Below are 15,478 nucleotides of genomic sequence, written 5' to 3' on the forward strand. Positions count from 1 at the left end.
CCCTTCCGCATTGCTATAGTAACGACTCATCGGCCAATCGCGTTGCAGAATAAGCCACGCCTTTTCCGCCATTGCGACTCATGGACCAATCGCGTTGCAGGGGAAGCCACGCCCCTTCCCGCCGTTGCGACTCATGGACCAATCGCGTTGTAGGGGAAGCCACGCCCCTTCCGCCGTTGCGCGGCAACCGCGGCGCTCCCGGCGTGCCCCGCGCGGGAAATGGCGGCGAGTGGCGCCAACTGAGCGGGGAGCGCGCGCGGGCAGGGAGGGGGCGGGGCCAAGGAAGGGGCGGGGCTTGAGAGGAAAGGGGGCGTGGTTTGTGGGAAAAGGGGCGTGGTTTGGAAGGAAGGGGCGGGGTTTGGGAGAAAAGGGGCGGGGTTTAGAATCAGGAGGCGTGGCTTTAGAGCCAAGGGGCGTGGCTTGACTGATAAGGGGCGGGGTTTGAAGCGAAGGGGCGTGGCTTAAGAGCAAAGGGGCGTGGTTTGAAGCGAAGGGGTGTGGCTTAGGATCAAAGGGGCGTGGCTTAAGAGACAAGGGGCGGGGTTTATATCCAATGGGCGTGGCTTAAGAGCAAAGGGCGTGGCTTGAGATCAAAGGGGTGTGGTTTAAAAGCAAGGGGGCGTGGCTTAAGAGCAAAGGGGGCGGGGTTTACCCTAAAGGGGCGTGGCTTAAATGCAAAGAGGCGTGGCTTGATATCAAAGGGGCGGGACTTGATAGTAAAGGGGCGTGGCTTAATAGCAAAAGGGCGGGGCTTATAAGCAAAGGGGCGGGGTTACTAGCAAATGGGCGTGGCTTAAGAGCAAAAGGGGCGTGGTTTGAGAGTAAAGGGCGTGGCTTAAAGCAAAGGGTTGTGGCTTAAGAGCAAAGGGGTGGGGTTTAATATCAAAGGGCGAGGCTTAAGGACAAATGGGCGTGGCTGAAGTCGAGGGGCGGGTTTATTAGTAAAGGGGCGTGGCTTATGAGCAAGGGGCGGGGTTTGTAGGCAAGAGGCGGGGTTTAAGAGGGAGTGGCCATTACAAGGGGGCGTGGCTTAGCTCGAAAAGGGGCGTGTCCCGCACGAGTGGGCGTGGCCATGTCCGGCGAGGAGGGCGGGGCCTTCCTGGTGGGCGTGGCCACGGCCAGCGGCCTCCCCCTGTTCTGCCGCCCGCCCCGCCCCCAGGTGAGGCCACGCCCCCCCCTCCCCTCCCCTCCCCCTTTTTTCGGGAGGTGACCTTTGACCCCCGCAGGTGCCGTTCCCATTGGTCGGGGCCCTGCACGGGGCGTGGCTCTTCGGGGCGGCCGCGGGGGCGGAGCTGCGGGAGGCGGCCACGCCCACGGCCCGGCTGGGCTGGGCCGGACAGCCGGACAGGTCAGGGGGCACCCAGGGGTCACTGGGGGGGTCACGGGGTCAGCTGGGGGTCACGGGGTCACGGGGTCAGGGATGGGGTCATGGGGGGTCACGGGGTCACGGGGTCAGGGATTGGGTCATGGGGTCAGGGTGGGGAGCACGGGGGGGTCACGGGGTCATGGGGTCAGGGAGGGGTCACAGGAAGGTCACGGGGTCTTGGGAGGGGTCACAGGGTCATGGGTGGGTCACGGTCGGGTCATGGGGTCAGGGAGGGGTCACAGGGGGTCATGGGGTTAGGGAGGGGTCACAGGGTCACGGGGGGTCACAGGGTTATGGGAGGTGACACAGGGTCAGGGAGGGGTCACAGGGTCACACAGGGTCATGGGTGGGCTGCGGTCAGGTCACGGGGTCAGGGAGGGGTCATGGGGGGTCACGGGGTCACTCAAGGGTCATGGCGGGTCATGGGGTCAGGGAGGGGTCACAGGGGGTCATGGGGTCAGGGAGAGGTCACTCAGGGGTCACTCAGGGGTCGTCCCCCCCCAGCCTGACCCTGATTGGGCTCAGCTTTGGCCCCGCCCCCGCCCAGATCCTCGACTCCGCCTTCGGCGCCTTGGTGAGAGCCTGCCCAGTATAAACCAGTATAGACCAGTATAAACCAGTATAGACCAGTCCCTCCCGGTCCCTCCCAGTTTGTCCCAGTCCCTCCCAGTTTGTCCCAGTTCCCTCCCAGTCCCTCCCAGTCTGTCCCAGTCCATCCCAGTCCCCCCCAGTCCCTCCCAGTTTGTCACAGTTTGTCCCAGTTCCCTCCCAGTCTCTCCCAGTCCCTCCCAGTCCCTCCCAGTTTCTCCCAGTCCATCCCAGTTTGTCCCAGTCCATCCCAGTCCCTCCCAGTCCCTCCCAGTTTGTCCCAGTTTGTCCCAGTCCATCCCAGTTTCCAGGTGCTGCTGCTGGGCCGGGAGCAGCTGCTGCCGGTGCGGAACGAGGAGAGGCTGAAACGGGAGCTGAGGGTGAGACTGGGACAGACTGGGACAAACTGGGAGGGACTGGGATAAACTGGAATAAACTGGGATGGACTGGGATGGGGAACTGGGTGGGACTGGGAGCTACTGGGAGCACTGGAAATGGGGCTGGGACAGACTGGGGGGCACTGGGAGTTACTGGGAGGAACTGGGAGGGACCGGGATAAACTGGTTTGGACTGGGAGCAATGGAAAGGGTAACTGGGAGCACTGGGAGCACTGGGAGGGCCAACTGGGACTTACTGGGAGTTACTGGGAGTTACTGGGAGGGCTCTGAGGCATTTTTGGGGGTCCTGGGGTGACCCCGCCCCCAGTTTTAGCTCCTCCTCCATTTCTGTCCTGTCTCCCCTGATTGGCCCCGCCCCTTTCCTGGCCACGCCTTCTTTCCTGACCCCGCCCCTTTTCCGGCCCCGCCCCCAGGGCTGTTTCCCGCTCCTGGATTGGCTGCTGAGCCCCGGGGGGGGGATGGGCGCCCCCTGCTGGCCCCTCCCCCCCGGCCCCGACCGTGACACGCTGGAGGTGAGGGACCCCAAAAACCCACAAATCACCCCAAAAAAACCCAAAATCGACCCAAAAACCCCTTCAAATCATCCCAAAAAAAACCCCAAAATCACCCCAAAAAACCCCAAAATCACACCCAAAAATACCCCCAAAAATACCCCAAATCAGCCCAAAAATCACCCCAAAAAGAACCCCCCAAATCACCCCAAAATCATTCCAAAAAATACCCAAAAGCACCCCGAAATCACACCCAAAATCACCCCAAAATCACCCCAAAAAAACCCCCCAAATTATCCAAAAATCACCCAATTTGGGGATTGGCCCCAAGATTTTGCATGCCGCTCCCTGATTCGCGCGCCCTGATTTGCATACCGCTCCCTGTTTCGCGCGCCCCGCTCCCTGATTTGCATGCCGCTCCCTGATTGGCGCCCCGCGCCCTAATTTGCATACCGTTCCCTGATTCGCGTTTCCCTTCCTGATCTGCATGCCGCCCCCTGATTGGCGCAGCCCCTCCGATCTGCATGCCGCTCCCTGATTCGCTTGTCCCGCTCCCTTATTTGCATACCGCCCCCTTAGTTGCATGCCACTCCCTGATTGGCGCGCCGCGCGCCTTGATTTGCATGCCGCTCCCTGTTTCGCGCGCCCCGCGCCCTGATTTGCATGCCGCTCCCTGATTCGCGTGTCCGCCCCTGATCTGCATGCCGCCCCCTGATTGGTGCACCCCGCGGCTTGATTTCCGTGCCGCTCCTTGATTTGCATACCGCCCCTTATTTGCATGCCGCCCCCTGACTGGCGCGACGCGCGTCCTGATTTGCATGCCGCCCCCTGATTGGCGCGTCCCGCGCCCTGATTTGCATTCCGCCCCATGATTGGCGCGCCGCGTGCCCTGATCTGCATGCCACTCCCTGTTTCTCGCGCCCCGCGCCCTGATTTGCATGCCGCTCCCTGATTGGCGCGCCCTGCGCCCTGATTTGCATGCCACTCCCTGTTTCGCGCGCCCCGCCCCCTGAGCTGCATGCCGCCCCCTGATTGGCGCGCCCCGCGGCCTGATTTGCATGCCCCTCCCTGTTTCGCGCGCCCCGCCCCCTGAGCTGCATGCCACCCCCTGATTGGCGCGCCGCGCGCCCTTATTTGCATGCTCCTCCCTGTTTCGCGCGCCCTGCGCCCTGATTTGCATGCCGCCCCCTGATTTGCGCGCCCCGCGCCCTGATTTGCATGCCGCTCCCTGATTGGCGCGCCGCGCGCCCTGATTTGCATGCTCCTCCCTGTTTCGCGCGCCCTGCGCCCTGATTTGCATGCCGCTCCCTGATTGGCGCGCCGCGCGCCCTGATTTGCATGCTCCTCCCTGTTTCGCGCGCCCTGCGCCCTGATTTGCATGACGCCCCATGATTGGCGCGCCGCGTGCCCTGATCTGCATGCCGCCCCCTGATTGGCGCGCCGCGCGCCCTGATTTGCATGCCGCCCCCTAACTGGCGCGACGCGCGGCCTTATTTGCATTTCGCCCCCTGATTCGCGCGCCGCGCGCCCTGATTTGCATGCCCCGCCCCCTGACTGGCGCGCCGCGCGCCCGGATTTGCATTCCGCCCCCTGATTGGCGCGCCGCGCGCCTTGATTTGCATGCCGCTCCCTGTTTGGCGCGCCCCGCGCCCTGATTTGCATGCCGCCCCCTGATTGGCGCGACGCGCGCCCTGATTTGCATGCCGCCCCCTGATTGGCGCGCCGCGCGCCCTGATCTGCATGCCGCTCCCTGATTGGCGCGTTCCGCGCCCTGATTTGCATGCCACTCCGTGTTTCGCGCGCCCTGCGCCCTGATTTGCATGCTGCTCCCTGATTGGCTCGCCGCGCGCCCTGATTTGCATGCTGCTCCCTGATTGGCTCGCCGCGCGCCCTGATCTGCATGCCGCTCCCTGATTGGCGCGCCGCGCGCCCTGATTTGCATGCCACTCCCTGTTTCGCGCGCCCTGCGCCCTGATTTGCATGACGCCCCCTGATTGGCGCGCCGCGTGCCCTGATCTGCATGCCGCCCCTTGATTGGCGTGCCGCGCGCCCTGATTTGCATGCCCCTCCCTGTTTCGCGCGCCCCGCGCCCTGATCTGCATGCCGCCCCCTGATTGGCCCGCCGCGCGCCCTGATTTGCATGCCGCTCCCTGTTTCGCGCGCCGCACGCCCTGATTTGCATGCCGCCCCCTGATTGGCGCGCCGCGCGCCCTGATCTGCATGCCGCTCCCTGATTGGCGCGCCGCGCGCCCTGATTTGCATGCCACTCCCTGTTTCGCGCGCCCTGCGCCCTGATCTGCATGCCGCCCCCTGATTGGCGCGACGCGCGCCCTGATTTGCATGCCGCCTCCTGACTGGCGCGCCGCGCGCCCTGATTTGCATGCCGCCCCCTGACTGGCGCGCCGCGCGCCGTGATTTGCATGCCACCCCCTGATTGGCGCGCCGCGCGCCCTGATTTGCATGCCGCTCCCTGATTAGCGCGCCGCGCGCCCTGATTTGCATGCCGCTCCGTGTTTCGCGCGCCCCGCGCCCTGATTTGCATGCCGCCCCCTGATTGGCGCGCCGCGCGCCCTGATTTGCATACCGCCCCCTGATTGGCGCGCCTCGCCCCCTGATTTGCATACCGCCCTCTGATTTGCGCTCCGCGCGCCCTGATTTGCATGCCCCGCCCCCAGGAGCGGCTGCGGCGCTTCGCGGGCGCGGCCGGGACCGCGCTGGGCTGCCTGGCCTGGGCGGGGGGCGTGGCCTGGCTCGGCACCGCCCCCTGGGGGGCGTTGCCCGAGGCTGACTCCGCCCCCCTGCGCGCGCTGCTGGCCGCGCCGCCAGGGGGCGCCCTCCGAGGGGGCGTGGCCGCGCGCGACCTGCCGGTGTTCCTGCCCAATAGCAGCCCGGAGGTGAGGTCACGTGGGGTTTGGGGGGGAGTGGCGGGAAAATGAAGGCTGAAATGGAACAAGGAGTGAGCCCCAAATGACCCAAAAATGACCCCGAAATGACCCAAAATTACCCCAAAACTGACCCTAATACTGACCCTAAAATAACCCAAAACTGACCCTAAAATAACCCAAAATTGACCCTAAAGTGGCCCAAAACTGACACCAAAATTGACCCTAAATAGCACAAAATTACCCTAAAATTGACCCTAAAATGACCCCAACATTACCCCAAAATTGACTCTAAAGTAACCCAAAACTGACCCAAAAATAACCCAAAATTGGCCCTAAAATAAGCCTAAAATAGGCCAAAGCTGACCCTAAAATGACCCCAAAATGACCCCTAAATTGACTCTAAAGTAATCCAAAACTGACCCTAAAGTGACCCCAAATTACCCCAAATCTGACCCTAAAATGACCCCAAATAACCCCAAAACTGACCCTAAAATAACCCAAAATTACCCCAAAATTGACCCTAAAATAACCCAAAATTACCCCAAATCTGACCCTAAAATAACCCCAAAACTGACCCAAATTTGACCCCAAAGTGACCCTGAAAATATCCTAAAACAACCCAAAAGTGGCCCCAAAACTGACTCTAAAATAACCCAAAATTACCCCAAAACTCACCCGAAAATAACCCAAAATTACCTCAAAATTGACCCTAAAATAACCCAAAATTACCCCAAAACTGACCCTAAAATAACCCAAAATTACCCCAAATCCCCCAAAGTGACCCCAAATCACCCAAATTTCCCCAAATCCCCCAAACTGACCCGAATTTCCCGCCAGGTCCCGCTGCGGCTGCTGCAGCTGCGGCTGCTGCCGGGGGTGGGGGTGGGGCTGCTCTGCGGACCCCGGCCCTCGCTGCAGCACCTGCTGACCCAGGTGAGACCCCAAAACCCCCCAAATCTACCCCAAAAATAACCCAAAATAACCCCAAAATATCCCAGAAATATCCCCGAAACTGTCCCCAAAATAACCCCAAAACTGTCCCCAAAATAACCCCAAAATAGCCCCGAAATATCCCCAAAATAGCCCCGAAATATCCCCAAAACTGACCCCAAAATATCCCCGAAACTGTCCCCAAAATAACCCCAAAATAGCCCCGAAATATCCCCAAAAGTGACCCCAAAATATCCCCGAAATATCCCCAAAATATCCCTGAAATATCCCCGAAATATCCCCAAAACTGACCCAAACCTGGCCCGGCCCTCGCTGCAGCACCTGCTGACCAAGGTGAGACCCCAAAATCCCCCAAATTTACCCCAAAAATAACCCAAAATATCCCCAAAATATCCCCGAAACTGTCCCCAAAATAACCCTGAAATATCCCCAAAACTGTCTCCATAACTGACCCCATAACTGACCCAAAATCCCCAAAACTGACCCCGAAATAGTCCCAAAATAACCCCAAAACTGAGCCAGGGTTTTTTTGGGGTGTCCCCCCCCAAAATCCCTCCACAAAATCCCCAAAATCCCCTAAAACCCCCTCCCCAAATTCCCCAAAATCTCCCCAAATTCCCCAAAATCCTGCCGAAGTCCCCCAAAGACCCCTCCCCAAATTCCCCAAAATCTCCTCCCCAAATTCCCCCAAACCCCCTCCCCAAAATCCCTCAAAATTCCTCCCCAAATTCCCCAAAATCCCCCAAAGACCCCACCCCAAATTCCCCCAAAATTCCTCCCCAAAATCCCCCAAAATTCCTCCCCAAAAATCCCCCAAATCCCCAAAATCCCCTCCCTAAATTCCCCCAAATCCCCCAAGATCCCTCCCCAAAATCTCCCAAAATTCTTCCCCAAATTCCCCAAAATCCACCAAAATTCCTCCCCAAAGTCCCCCAAAATCCCCTCCCCAAAAATCCCCAAAATCCCCTCCCTAAATTCCCCAAAATCCCCCAAGACCCCTCCCCAAATTCCCCCAAAACCCCCTCCCCAAAATCCCCCAAAATTCCTCCCCAAAATCCCCCAAAATTTCTCCCCAGAATCTCCCAAAATTCTTCCCCAAATTCCCCAAAATCTCCCCAAAATTCCCCAAATCCCCCAAAGGCCCCTCCCCAAATTCCCCAAAATCCCCCCAAATTCCCTCCCCAAATTCCCAAAAATCCCCCCAAAATCCCCAAAACCCCCTCCCCAAAATCCCCAAAATCTCCCTAAATCCCCCAAAATCTCCCTAAATCCCCCAAAATCTCCCCAAATCCCCCAAATCCCCCCAATCCCCCTCCCCAAATTTCCCCCCAGCTCGTGCCCCAATTTTGGGGTCCCGTCCTGGAGCAGCTCCGGGCCCGGCCCCGCCCCCCCCCGCTGCCCCCCCAGGTTTTGGGGTGAGTTTTGGGGGGGACCCCAAAATTTGGGGGGGGGTCTGAATTTGGGGAGGGGGATTTTGGGGTGGAATCCCCAAATTTGGGGAGTTTTAATTTGGGGAGGGGGATTTTGGGGGAGAATCCCCAAATTTGGGGGGTTTAAATTTGGGGAGGGGGATTTTGGGGTGATTTTGGGGGGAATCCTCAAATTTGGGGGGGGTTTTAATTTGGGGGAGGGGATTTTGGGGTGGAACCCAAAATTTGGGGGGTCTGAATTTGGGGAGGGGGATTTTGGGGTGATTTTGGGGTGGAACCCCCAAATTTGGGGTAGTTTTAATTTTGGGGGGGAGGATCTTGGGGTGAAAAACCCCCAAATTCCTGAAATTTTAATTTGGGGGGTGGGGATTTTGGGGTGGAACCCCCAAATTTGGGGCTGGGGGGGATTTTGGAAGACCCTTAAAATTTTGGGGGTGTTTTTTGGGTTTTTTTTTTGAGGGGGGATCCCCAAATTTTTCTTTTTTCCCCCCCCAGGTACCTCCTGATCCATCGGGGCCGGAAGCAGAGCGGGATCGTCAGGGGGGCGGGGCAGGGTTTGTGACCCCCCCCGAACCCCAAAATCTGAGCCCGGACCCCCCAAACCCAAAACCCCCCAAAAACCGCCCCGAAATATTCAATTGGCAACAAAAATAACCCAAATTCCCCCGGTTTTACCCGAAAAATGTCATTTTTTAATTCCCAAAACCGCATGGTTTATCCCCCAAAATCCCAAGAATTTCACCAAAATCCTCATGAATTTCACCAAAATCCCCCATTAATTTCCCCAAAATCCCAATTTCCTAAAAATCCCAAAATTTCCCACCAAACCCCCATAATTTCCTCCCCAAACCCCCTAATTTCCCCCAAAATCCCCAATTTTCCCCAAAATCCCCATGAATTTCCCCAAAACCCCAATAATTTCCCCAAAATCCCCATAATTTACCCCCAAAACCCCAATAATTTCCCCCCCAAAACCTTCATTTTTTCCCTCAAAATCCTAAATTTCCCCAAAAACCCCCATAAATTTCCCCAAAATCCTAAAATTTCCCCCCAAAACCCCCATGAATTTTCCCAAAAACCCCCATGAATTTTCCCAAAAACCCCAAATTTTCCCCAAAATCCCCCATAAATCCCCCCAAAAACCCCCATAAATCCCCCCAAAATTACCCCCATAAATCCTCCCAAACCCCCAAATTTTCCCAAAAATCCCCAAATTCTCCCCAAATGTACCCCCATTCATTTCCCCAAAATCCTAAAGTTTCCCCAAAAACCCCCATGAATTTCCCCAAAATCTTAAATTTTCCCCAAAATCCTAAAATTTCCCAAAAAAACCCCATGAATTTCCCCAAAATCCTAAAATTTCCCCAAAAAAACCCATAAATTCCCCCAAAAACCCCGAATTCCTCCCCAAACCCCAAATTTTCCCAAAACCCCCCAAATTCTCCCCAAATTTGCCCCCATAAATTCCCCAAAACCCCAAATTCTTCCCCCAAAAACCCCATTTTTTTCCCCAAAACCCCAAATTTTCCCCAAAAACCCCATTTTTTTCCCCAAAACCCCACATTTTCACCCCCAAAAGCCCTCATGAATTTCCCCAAAAACCCCAATAACTTCCCCCCAAAAAACTTCATTTTTTCCCCAAAACCCCCATAAATCCCCCCAAAAAACCCCATAAATCCCCCCCAAACCCCCAAATTTTCCCAAAAATCCCCAAATTCTCCCCAAATTTACCCCCATGAATTTCCCCAAAATCCTAAAATTTCCCCAAAATCCCCCATAAATTCCCCCAAAACCTCATAAATTCTCCCCCAAAACCCCCCATGAATTTCCCCAAAACCCCCATAAATTTCCCTAAAACCCCCAAATTTTCCCCAAAAACCCCATTTTTTCCCCAAAACCCCCCAAAATTACCCCAAAAAACCCCATAAATTCCCCCCAAAACCCCATAAATCCCCCCAAAACCCCCCATGAATTTCCCCAAAACCCCTATAAATTTCCCTAAAAACCCCAAATTTTCCCAAAAAACCCCATTTTTTCCCCAAAATCCCCCCAAAATTACCCCAAAACCCCTCATGAAATTCCCCAAAATCCCCCATAAATTCCCCCCAAAACCCCATAAATCCCCCCAAAACCCCCCACGAATTCCCCCCAAACCCCCATAAATTTCCCTAAAAACCCCAAATTTTCCCAAAAAACCCCATAAATTTCCCTAAAAACCCCAAATTTTCCCCAAAAACCCCATTTTTTTCCCCCAAACCCCACATTTTCACCCCCAAAACCCCCCATGAATTTCCCCAAAAACCCCAATAACTTCCCCCCAAAAAACTTCATTTTTTCCCCAAAACCCCCATAAAATTCCCCAAAATCCCCCATAAATTCCCCCAAAACCTCATAAATTCTCCCCCAAAACCCCCCATGAATTTCCCCAAAACCTCCATAAATTTCCCTAAAAACCCCGAATTTCCCCCAAACCCCCATAAATTTCCCTAAAACCCCCAAATTTTCCCAAAAAAACCCATTTTTTCCCCAAAACCCCCCAAAATTACCCCAAAACCCCTCATGAAATTCCCCAAAATCCCCCATAAATTCCCCCAAAACCCCATAAATCCCCCCAAAACCCCCCATGAATTTCCCCAAAACCTCCATAAATTTCCTTAAAACCCCGAATTTCCCCAAAACCCCCATAAATTTCCCTAAAACCCCCAAATTTTCCCAAAAAAACCCATTTTTTTCCCCAAAACCCCCCAAAATTACCCCAAAACCCCTCATGAAATTCCCCAAAATCCCCCATAAATTCCCCCAAAACCCCATAAATCCCCCCAAAACCCCCCACGAATTCCCCCCAAACCCCCATAAATTTCCCTAAAAACCCCAAATTTTCCCAAAAAACCCCATTTTTTTCCCCAAAACCCCCCAAAATTACCCCAAAACCCCTCATGAAATTCCCCAAAATCCCCCTAAATCTCATAAATTCTCCCCCAAAACCCCCCATGAATTTCCCCAAAACCTCCATAAATTTCCCTAAAAACCCCGAATTTTCCCAAAAACCCCCATAAATTTCCCTAAAACCCCCAAATTTTCCCAAAAAAACCCATTTTTTTCCCCAAAACCCCCCAAAATTACCCCAAGATCCCCCATAAATTCCCCCCAAAACCCCATAAATCCCCCCAAAACCCCCCACGAATTCCCCCCAAACGCCCATAAATTTCCCTAAAACCCCCAAATTTTCCCAAAAAACCCCATTTTTTTCCCCAAAACCCCCCAAAATTACCCCAAAACCCCTCATGAAATTCCCCAAAACCCCCCATAAATTCCCCCCAAAACCCCATAAATCCCCCCAAAACCCCCCATGAATTCCCCCCAAACCCCCATAAATTTCCCTAAAAACCCCGAATTTTCCCAAAATCGCCCGAATTTGCCCCAAATTTCCCGCAGGCGGGGCGCTGCCGCCGCCGCTCCGGGCCGGGGCCCTGCGGCGCCTCCGGGTCCTGCTGGAGCCGCAGATCGGCCGCGGTGAGCGGGGAGCGGTTTTGGGGGAAATTCGGGCGATTTTGGGGCATTTCGGGGTTTTTAGGGAAATTTATGGGGGTTTTGGGGGAAAATTTGGGGTTTTTGGGGGAATTTATGGGGGGTTTTGGGGGAGTTCATGGAGGGGTTTTGGGGGAGAATTTGGGGTTTTTGGGGGAATTTATGGGGGGTTTTGGGGTAATTTTGGGGGGTTTTGGGGAAATTCGGGCGATTTTGGGGCATTTCGGGGGTTGGGGGGGAAATTTGGGGGGGTTTGGGGGGAATTTATGGGGGTTTTGGGGAAAATTTGGGGTTTTTGGGGGAATTCATGGGGGGTTTTGGGGGAAAATTTGGGGTTTTTAGGGAAATTTATGGGGGTTTTGGGGGAAATTCATGGGGGGTTTTGGGGTAATTTGGGGGGTTTTGGGGTAATTTGGGGGGGTTTTGGGGTAATTTTGGGGGGTTTTGGGGAAATTCATGGCGGATTTTGGGGAAACTTTGGGGGTTTGGGGGTAATTTTGGGGGGTTTTGGGGTCACTTCAAGGGTTTTCGGGTAATTTTGGGGGTTTGGGGGAAATTTGGGGGGTTTTGGGGAAATTCATGGGGGTTTTTGGGGGAAATTTTGGGGTCATTTGGGGGGTTTTGGGGTGACTTTGGGGGTCCCTAGCGGGTCAATTTGGGGGTTTGGGGGAAATTTGGGGGTTTTTGGGGGTAATTTAGGGTTTTTTGGGATAATTTAGGTTTTTTTTGATATGAAATAATTTCGGGGTGCCCCCAAGACCCCACGGCAGCCCCAAGCTCTGCTACCTGGGGTCACTTTGGGGGGTTTTGGGGGTCCCTGGAGGGGTCATTTTGGGGTTTTTTGGGGTCATTTAGGTTTTTTTGGATAATTTAGTGTTTTTTTGCTACGAAATGATTTCGGGGTGCCCCCAGGACCCCACGGCAGCCCCAAGCTCTGATACCTGGGGTCACTTGGGGTGTCCCTGGAGGGGTCATTTGGGGGTTTTTTGGGGTCATTTAGGTTTTTTTGGATAATTTAGGGTTTTTTTTGATATGAAATGATTTCGGGGTGCCCCCAGGACCCCACGGCAGCCCCAAGCTGTGCTACGTGGGGTCACTTTGGGGGTTTTGGGGTCACTTTGGGGGGTTTTGGGTGTCCCTGGAGGGGTCATTTTGGGGTTTTTTGGGTCACTTTGGGGTTTTTAGGATAATTTAGGTTTTTTTTGCTATGAAATGATTTCGGGGTGCCCCCAGGACCCCACGGCAGCCCCAAGCTCTGCTACCTGGGGTCACTTTGGGGGGTTTTGGGTCACTTGGGGTGTCCCTGGAAGGGTCATTTTGGGGTTTTTTGGGGTAATTTAGGTTTTTTTGGATAATTTAGGTTTTTTTTGCTATGAAATGATTTCGGGGTGCCCCCAGGACCCCACGGCAGCCCCAAGCTGTGCTACCTGGGGTCACTTTGGGGGGTTTTGGGTGTCCCTGGAGGGGTCATTTTGGGGTTTTTTGGGGTCATTTAGGTTTTTTTGGATAATTTAGGTTTTTTTTTGCTATGAAATGATTTCGGGGTGCCCCCAGGACCCCACGGCAGCCCCAAGCTGTGCTACCTGGGGTCACTTTGGGGGTTTTGGGGTCACTTTGGGGGTCCCTAGAGGGATCCCTTTGGGGTTTTTGGGTCACTTTGGGGTTTTTGGGGTAATTTAGGGGTTTTTGGGATAATTTAGGGTTTTTTTTGATATGAAATGATTTCGGGGTGCCCCCAGGACCCCACGGCAGCCCCAAGCTCTGCTACCTGGGGTCACTTTGGGGGGTTTTGGGGTCACTTGGGGTGTCCCTGGAGGGGTCATTTTGGGGTTTTTTGGGGTCATTTAGGTTTTTTTGGATAATTTAGAGTTTTTTTGCTATGAAATGATTTCGGGGTGTCCCCAGGACCCCACGGCAGCCCCAAGCTCTGATACCTGGGGTCACTTTGGGGGGTTTTGGGGGTCCCTGGAGGGGTCATTTTGGGGTTTTTTGGGTCACTTTGGGGTTTTTAGGATAATTTAGGTTTTTTTTGCTATGAAATGATTTCGGGGTGCCCCCAGGACCCCATGGCAGCCCCAAGCTCTGCTACGTGGGGTCACTTTGGGGGGTTTTGGGGTCACTTGGGGTGTCCCTGGAGGGGTCATTTTGGGGTTTTTTGGGGTCATTTAGGTTTTTTTGGATAATTTAGGTTGTTTTTTGCTATGAAATGATTTCGGGGTGCCCCCAGGACCCCACGGCAGCCCCAAGCTCTGATACCTGGGGTCACTTTGGGGGTTTTTGGGTGTCCCTGGAGGGGTCATTTTGAGGTTTTTTGGGGTAATTTTGGGGTTTTTGGGAGAATAATTTTTTTTTTGCTATGAAATGATTTCGGGGTGCCCCCAGGACCCCACGGCAGCCCCAAGCTGTGCTACCTGGGGTCACTTTGGGGGGTTTTGGGGTCACTTTGGGGGGTTTTGGGGTCACTTTGGGGGGTTTTGGGGTCACTTGGGGTGTCCCTGGAGGGATCATTTTGGGGTTTTTTGGGGTCATTTAGGTTTTTTTGGATAATTTAGTGTTTTTTTGCTATGAAATGATTTCGGGGTGCCCCCAGGACCCCACGGCAGCCCCAAGCTGTGCTACCTGGGGTCACTTTGGGGAGTTTTGGGTGTCCCTGGAGGGGTCGTTTTGGGGTTTTTTGGGGTAATTTCGGGGTTTTTGGGAGAATAATTTTTTTTTTACTATGAAATGATTTCGGGGTGCCCCCAGGACCCCACGGCAGCCCCAAATTGTGCTACGTGTCGCTGCCCACCCACACCGGCTGCTGCCTCGTGCGCCCCGAGCTGACGCTGCTGCTGCTGCTGCCCCCCGGGACCCCCCGAGACCCCCTGAGCCCCACGGCTCTGAGCGCCCTCAGCGCCCTGGGGCACGGCTGAGAACCCCGGAAAAATAAAAAAAATAATAAAGTATAAGAGGAAATTGTATGGGGCGAGAGTTAGAGTGATAGAATGATCGTAAAAAATTTAGCTGAGCGGGTGGTGATGCGATGGGTGGGTTGGGGGTGGTGGAGAGGGGGAATGGGGAATTATGAGGGGGAAATGGGGGAATTGTGAGGGGAAAAATGGGGGAATTGTGAGGGGAAAATGGGGGAAATGTGAGGGGAAAATGGGGGAATTATGAGGGGAAAAATGGGGAAATGTGAGGGGGAAAATGGGGGAATTATGAGGGGGAAAATGGGGAATTATGAGGGGAAATGGGGAAATGTGAGGGGGAAAATGGGGAATTGTGAGAGGAAAATGGGGGAATTATGAGGGGAAATGGGGGAATTATGAGGGGGAAATGGGGGAATTGTGAGGGGGAAATGGGGGAATTATGAGGGGAAATGGGGGAATTGTGAGGGGGAAATGGGGGAATTGTGAGGGGGAAAATGGAGGAAAATATGAGGGGGAAAATGGGGGAATTGTGAGGGAGAAAATGGGGGAATTATGAGGGGGGGGAAAGGCGGGAAATGTGAGGGGGAAATGGGGCACGGGTGAGACCCCCCAGAAAAATAAAAAACAAAATAAAATATAAGAGGAAATTGTATGGGGTGAGAGTTATAGTGATATAATGATCATAAAAAATTTTGCTGGTGGTGAAGTGGGAGGGGGAATGGGGAATTATGAGGGGGAAATGGGGGAATTATGAGGGGGAAATGGGGGAATTATGAGGGGGGAAATGGGGGAATTATGAGGGGGAAAATGGGGGAATTATGAGGGGGAAAATGGGGGAATTATGAGGGGGAAAATGGGGGAATTATGAGGGGGAAATGGGGGAATTGTGAGGGGAAAATGTGGGAAAATATGAGGGGGGAAATGGGGGAAAT

The 15,478-nt window shown here is 54.6% G+C and overlaps 1 protein-coding gene across 2 annotated transcripts; it reads left to right on the top strand.

Moving 5' to 3' along the window:
* Positions 1-164: 164 nt before the first annotated feature.
* Positions 165-14,597, top strand: FUZ (fuzzy planar cell polarity protein). Of its 2 annotated transcripts, XM_077789836.2 has the most exons (11): positions 165-1,159; positions 1,227-1,348; positions 1,871-1,940; positions 2,266-2,334; positions 2,766-2,864; positions 5,519-5,737; positions 6,566-6,661; positions 8,012-8,094; positions 8,605-8,663; positions 11,545-11,622; positions 14,383-14,597. In XM_077789836.2, the coding sequence occupies exons 1-11, from the start codon at positions 1,073-1,075 to the stop codon at positions 14,547-14,549; spliced, it is 1,149 nt and encodes a 382-aa protein (XP_077645962.2). In that variant the 5' UTR covers positions 165-1,072; the 3' UTR covers positions 14,550-14,597. The 2 variants fall into 2 exon arrangements, with proteins under 2 accessions (XP_077645962.2, XP_085421962.1); XM_085565836.1 differs by lacking the exon at positions 5,519-5,737 and having other exon boundaries at positions 167-1,159.
* The last annotated feature ends 881 nt before the right edge of the window (positions 14,598-15,478 follow it).

The sequence above is a fragment of the Lonchura striata genome, chromosome 37 (genome assembly GCF_050655825.1).
Source record: "Lonchura striata isolate lonStrDom1 chromosome 37, ASM5065582v1, whole genome shotgun sequence".
Lineage (NCBI taxonomy): Eukaryota > Metazoa > Chordata > Aves > Passeriformes > Estrildidae > Lonchura > Lonchura striata.

Excerpts from the sequence above, each read along its gene's own strand:
- FUZ (XM_077789836.2), top strand. The coding sequence starts at position 1,073 with ATGTCCGGCGAGGAGGGCGGGGCCTTCCTGGTGGGCGTGGCCACGGCC. Across the intron at positions 2,865-5,518 it reads CCGACCGTGACACGCTGGAG|GAGCGGCTGCGGCGCTTCGC; the intron begins GTGAGGGACCCC and ends CCCCGCCCCCAG. Across the intron at positions 8,664-11,544 it reads CGTCAGGGGGGCGGGGCAGG|GCGGGGCGCTGCCGCCGCCG; the intron begins GTTTGTGACCCC and ends AATTTCCCGCAG.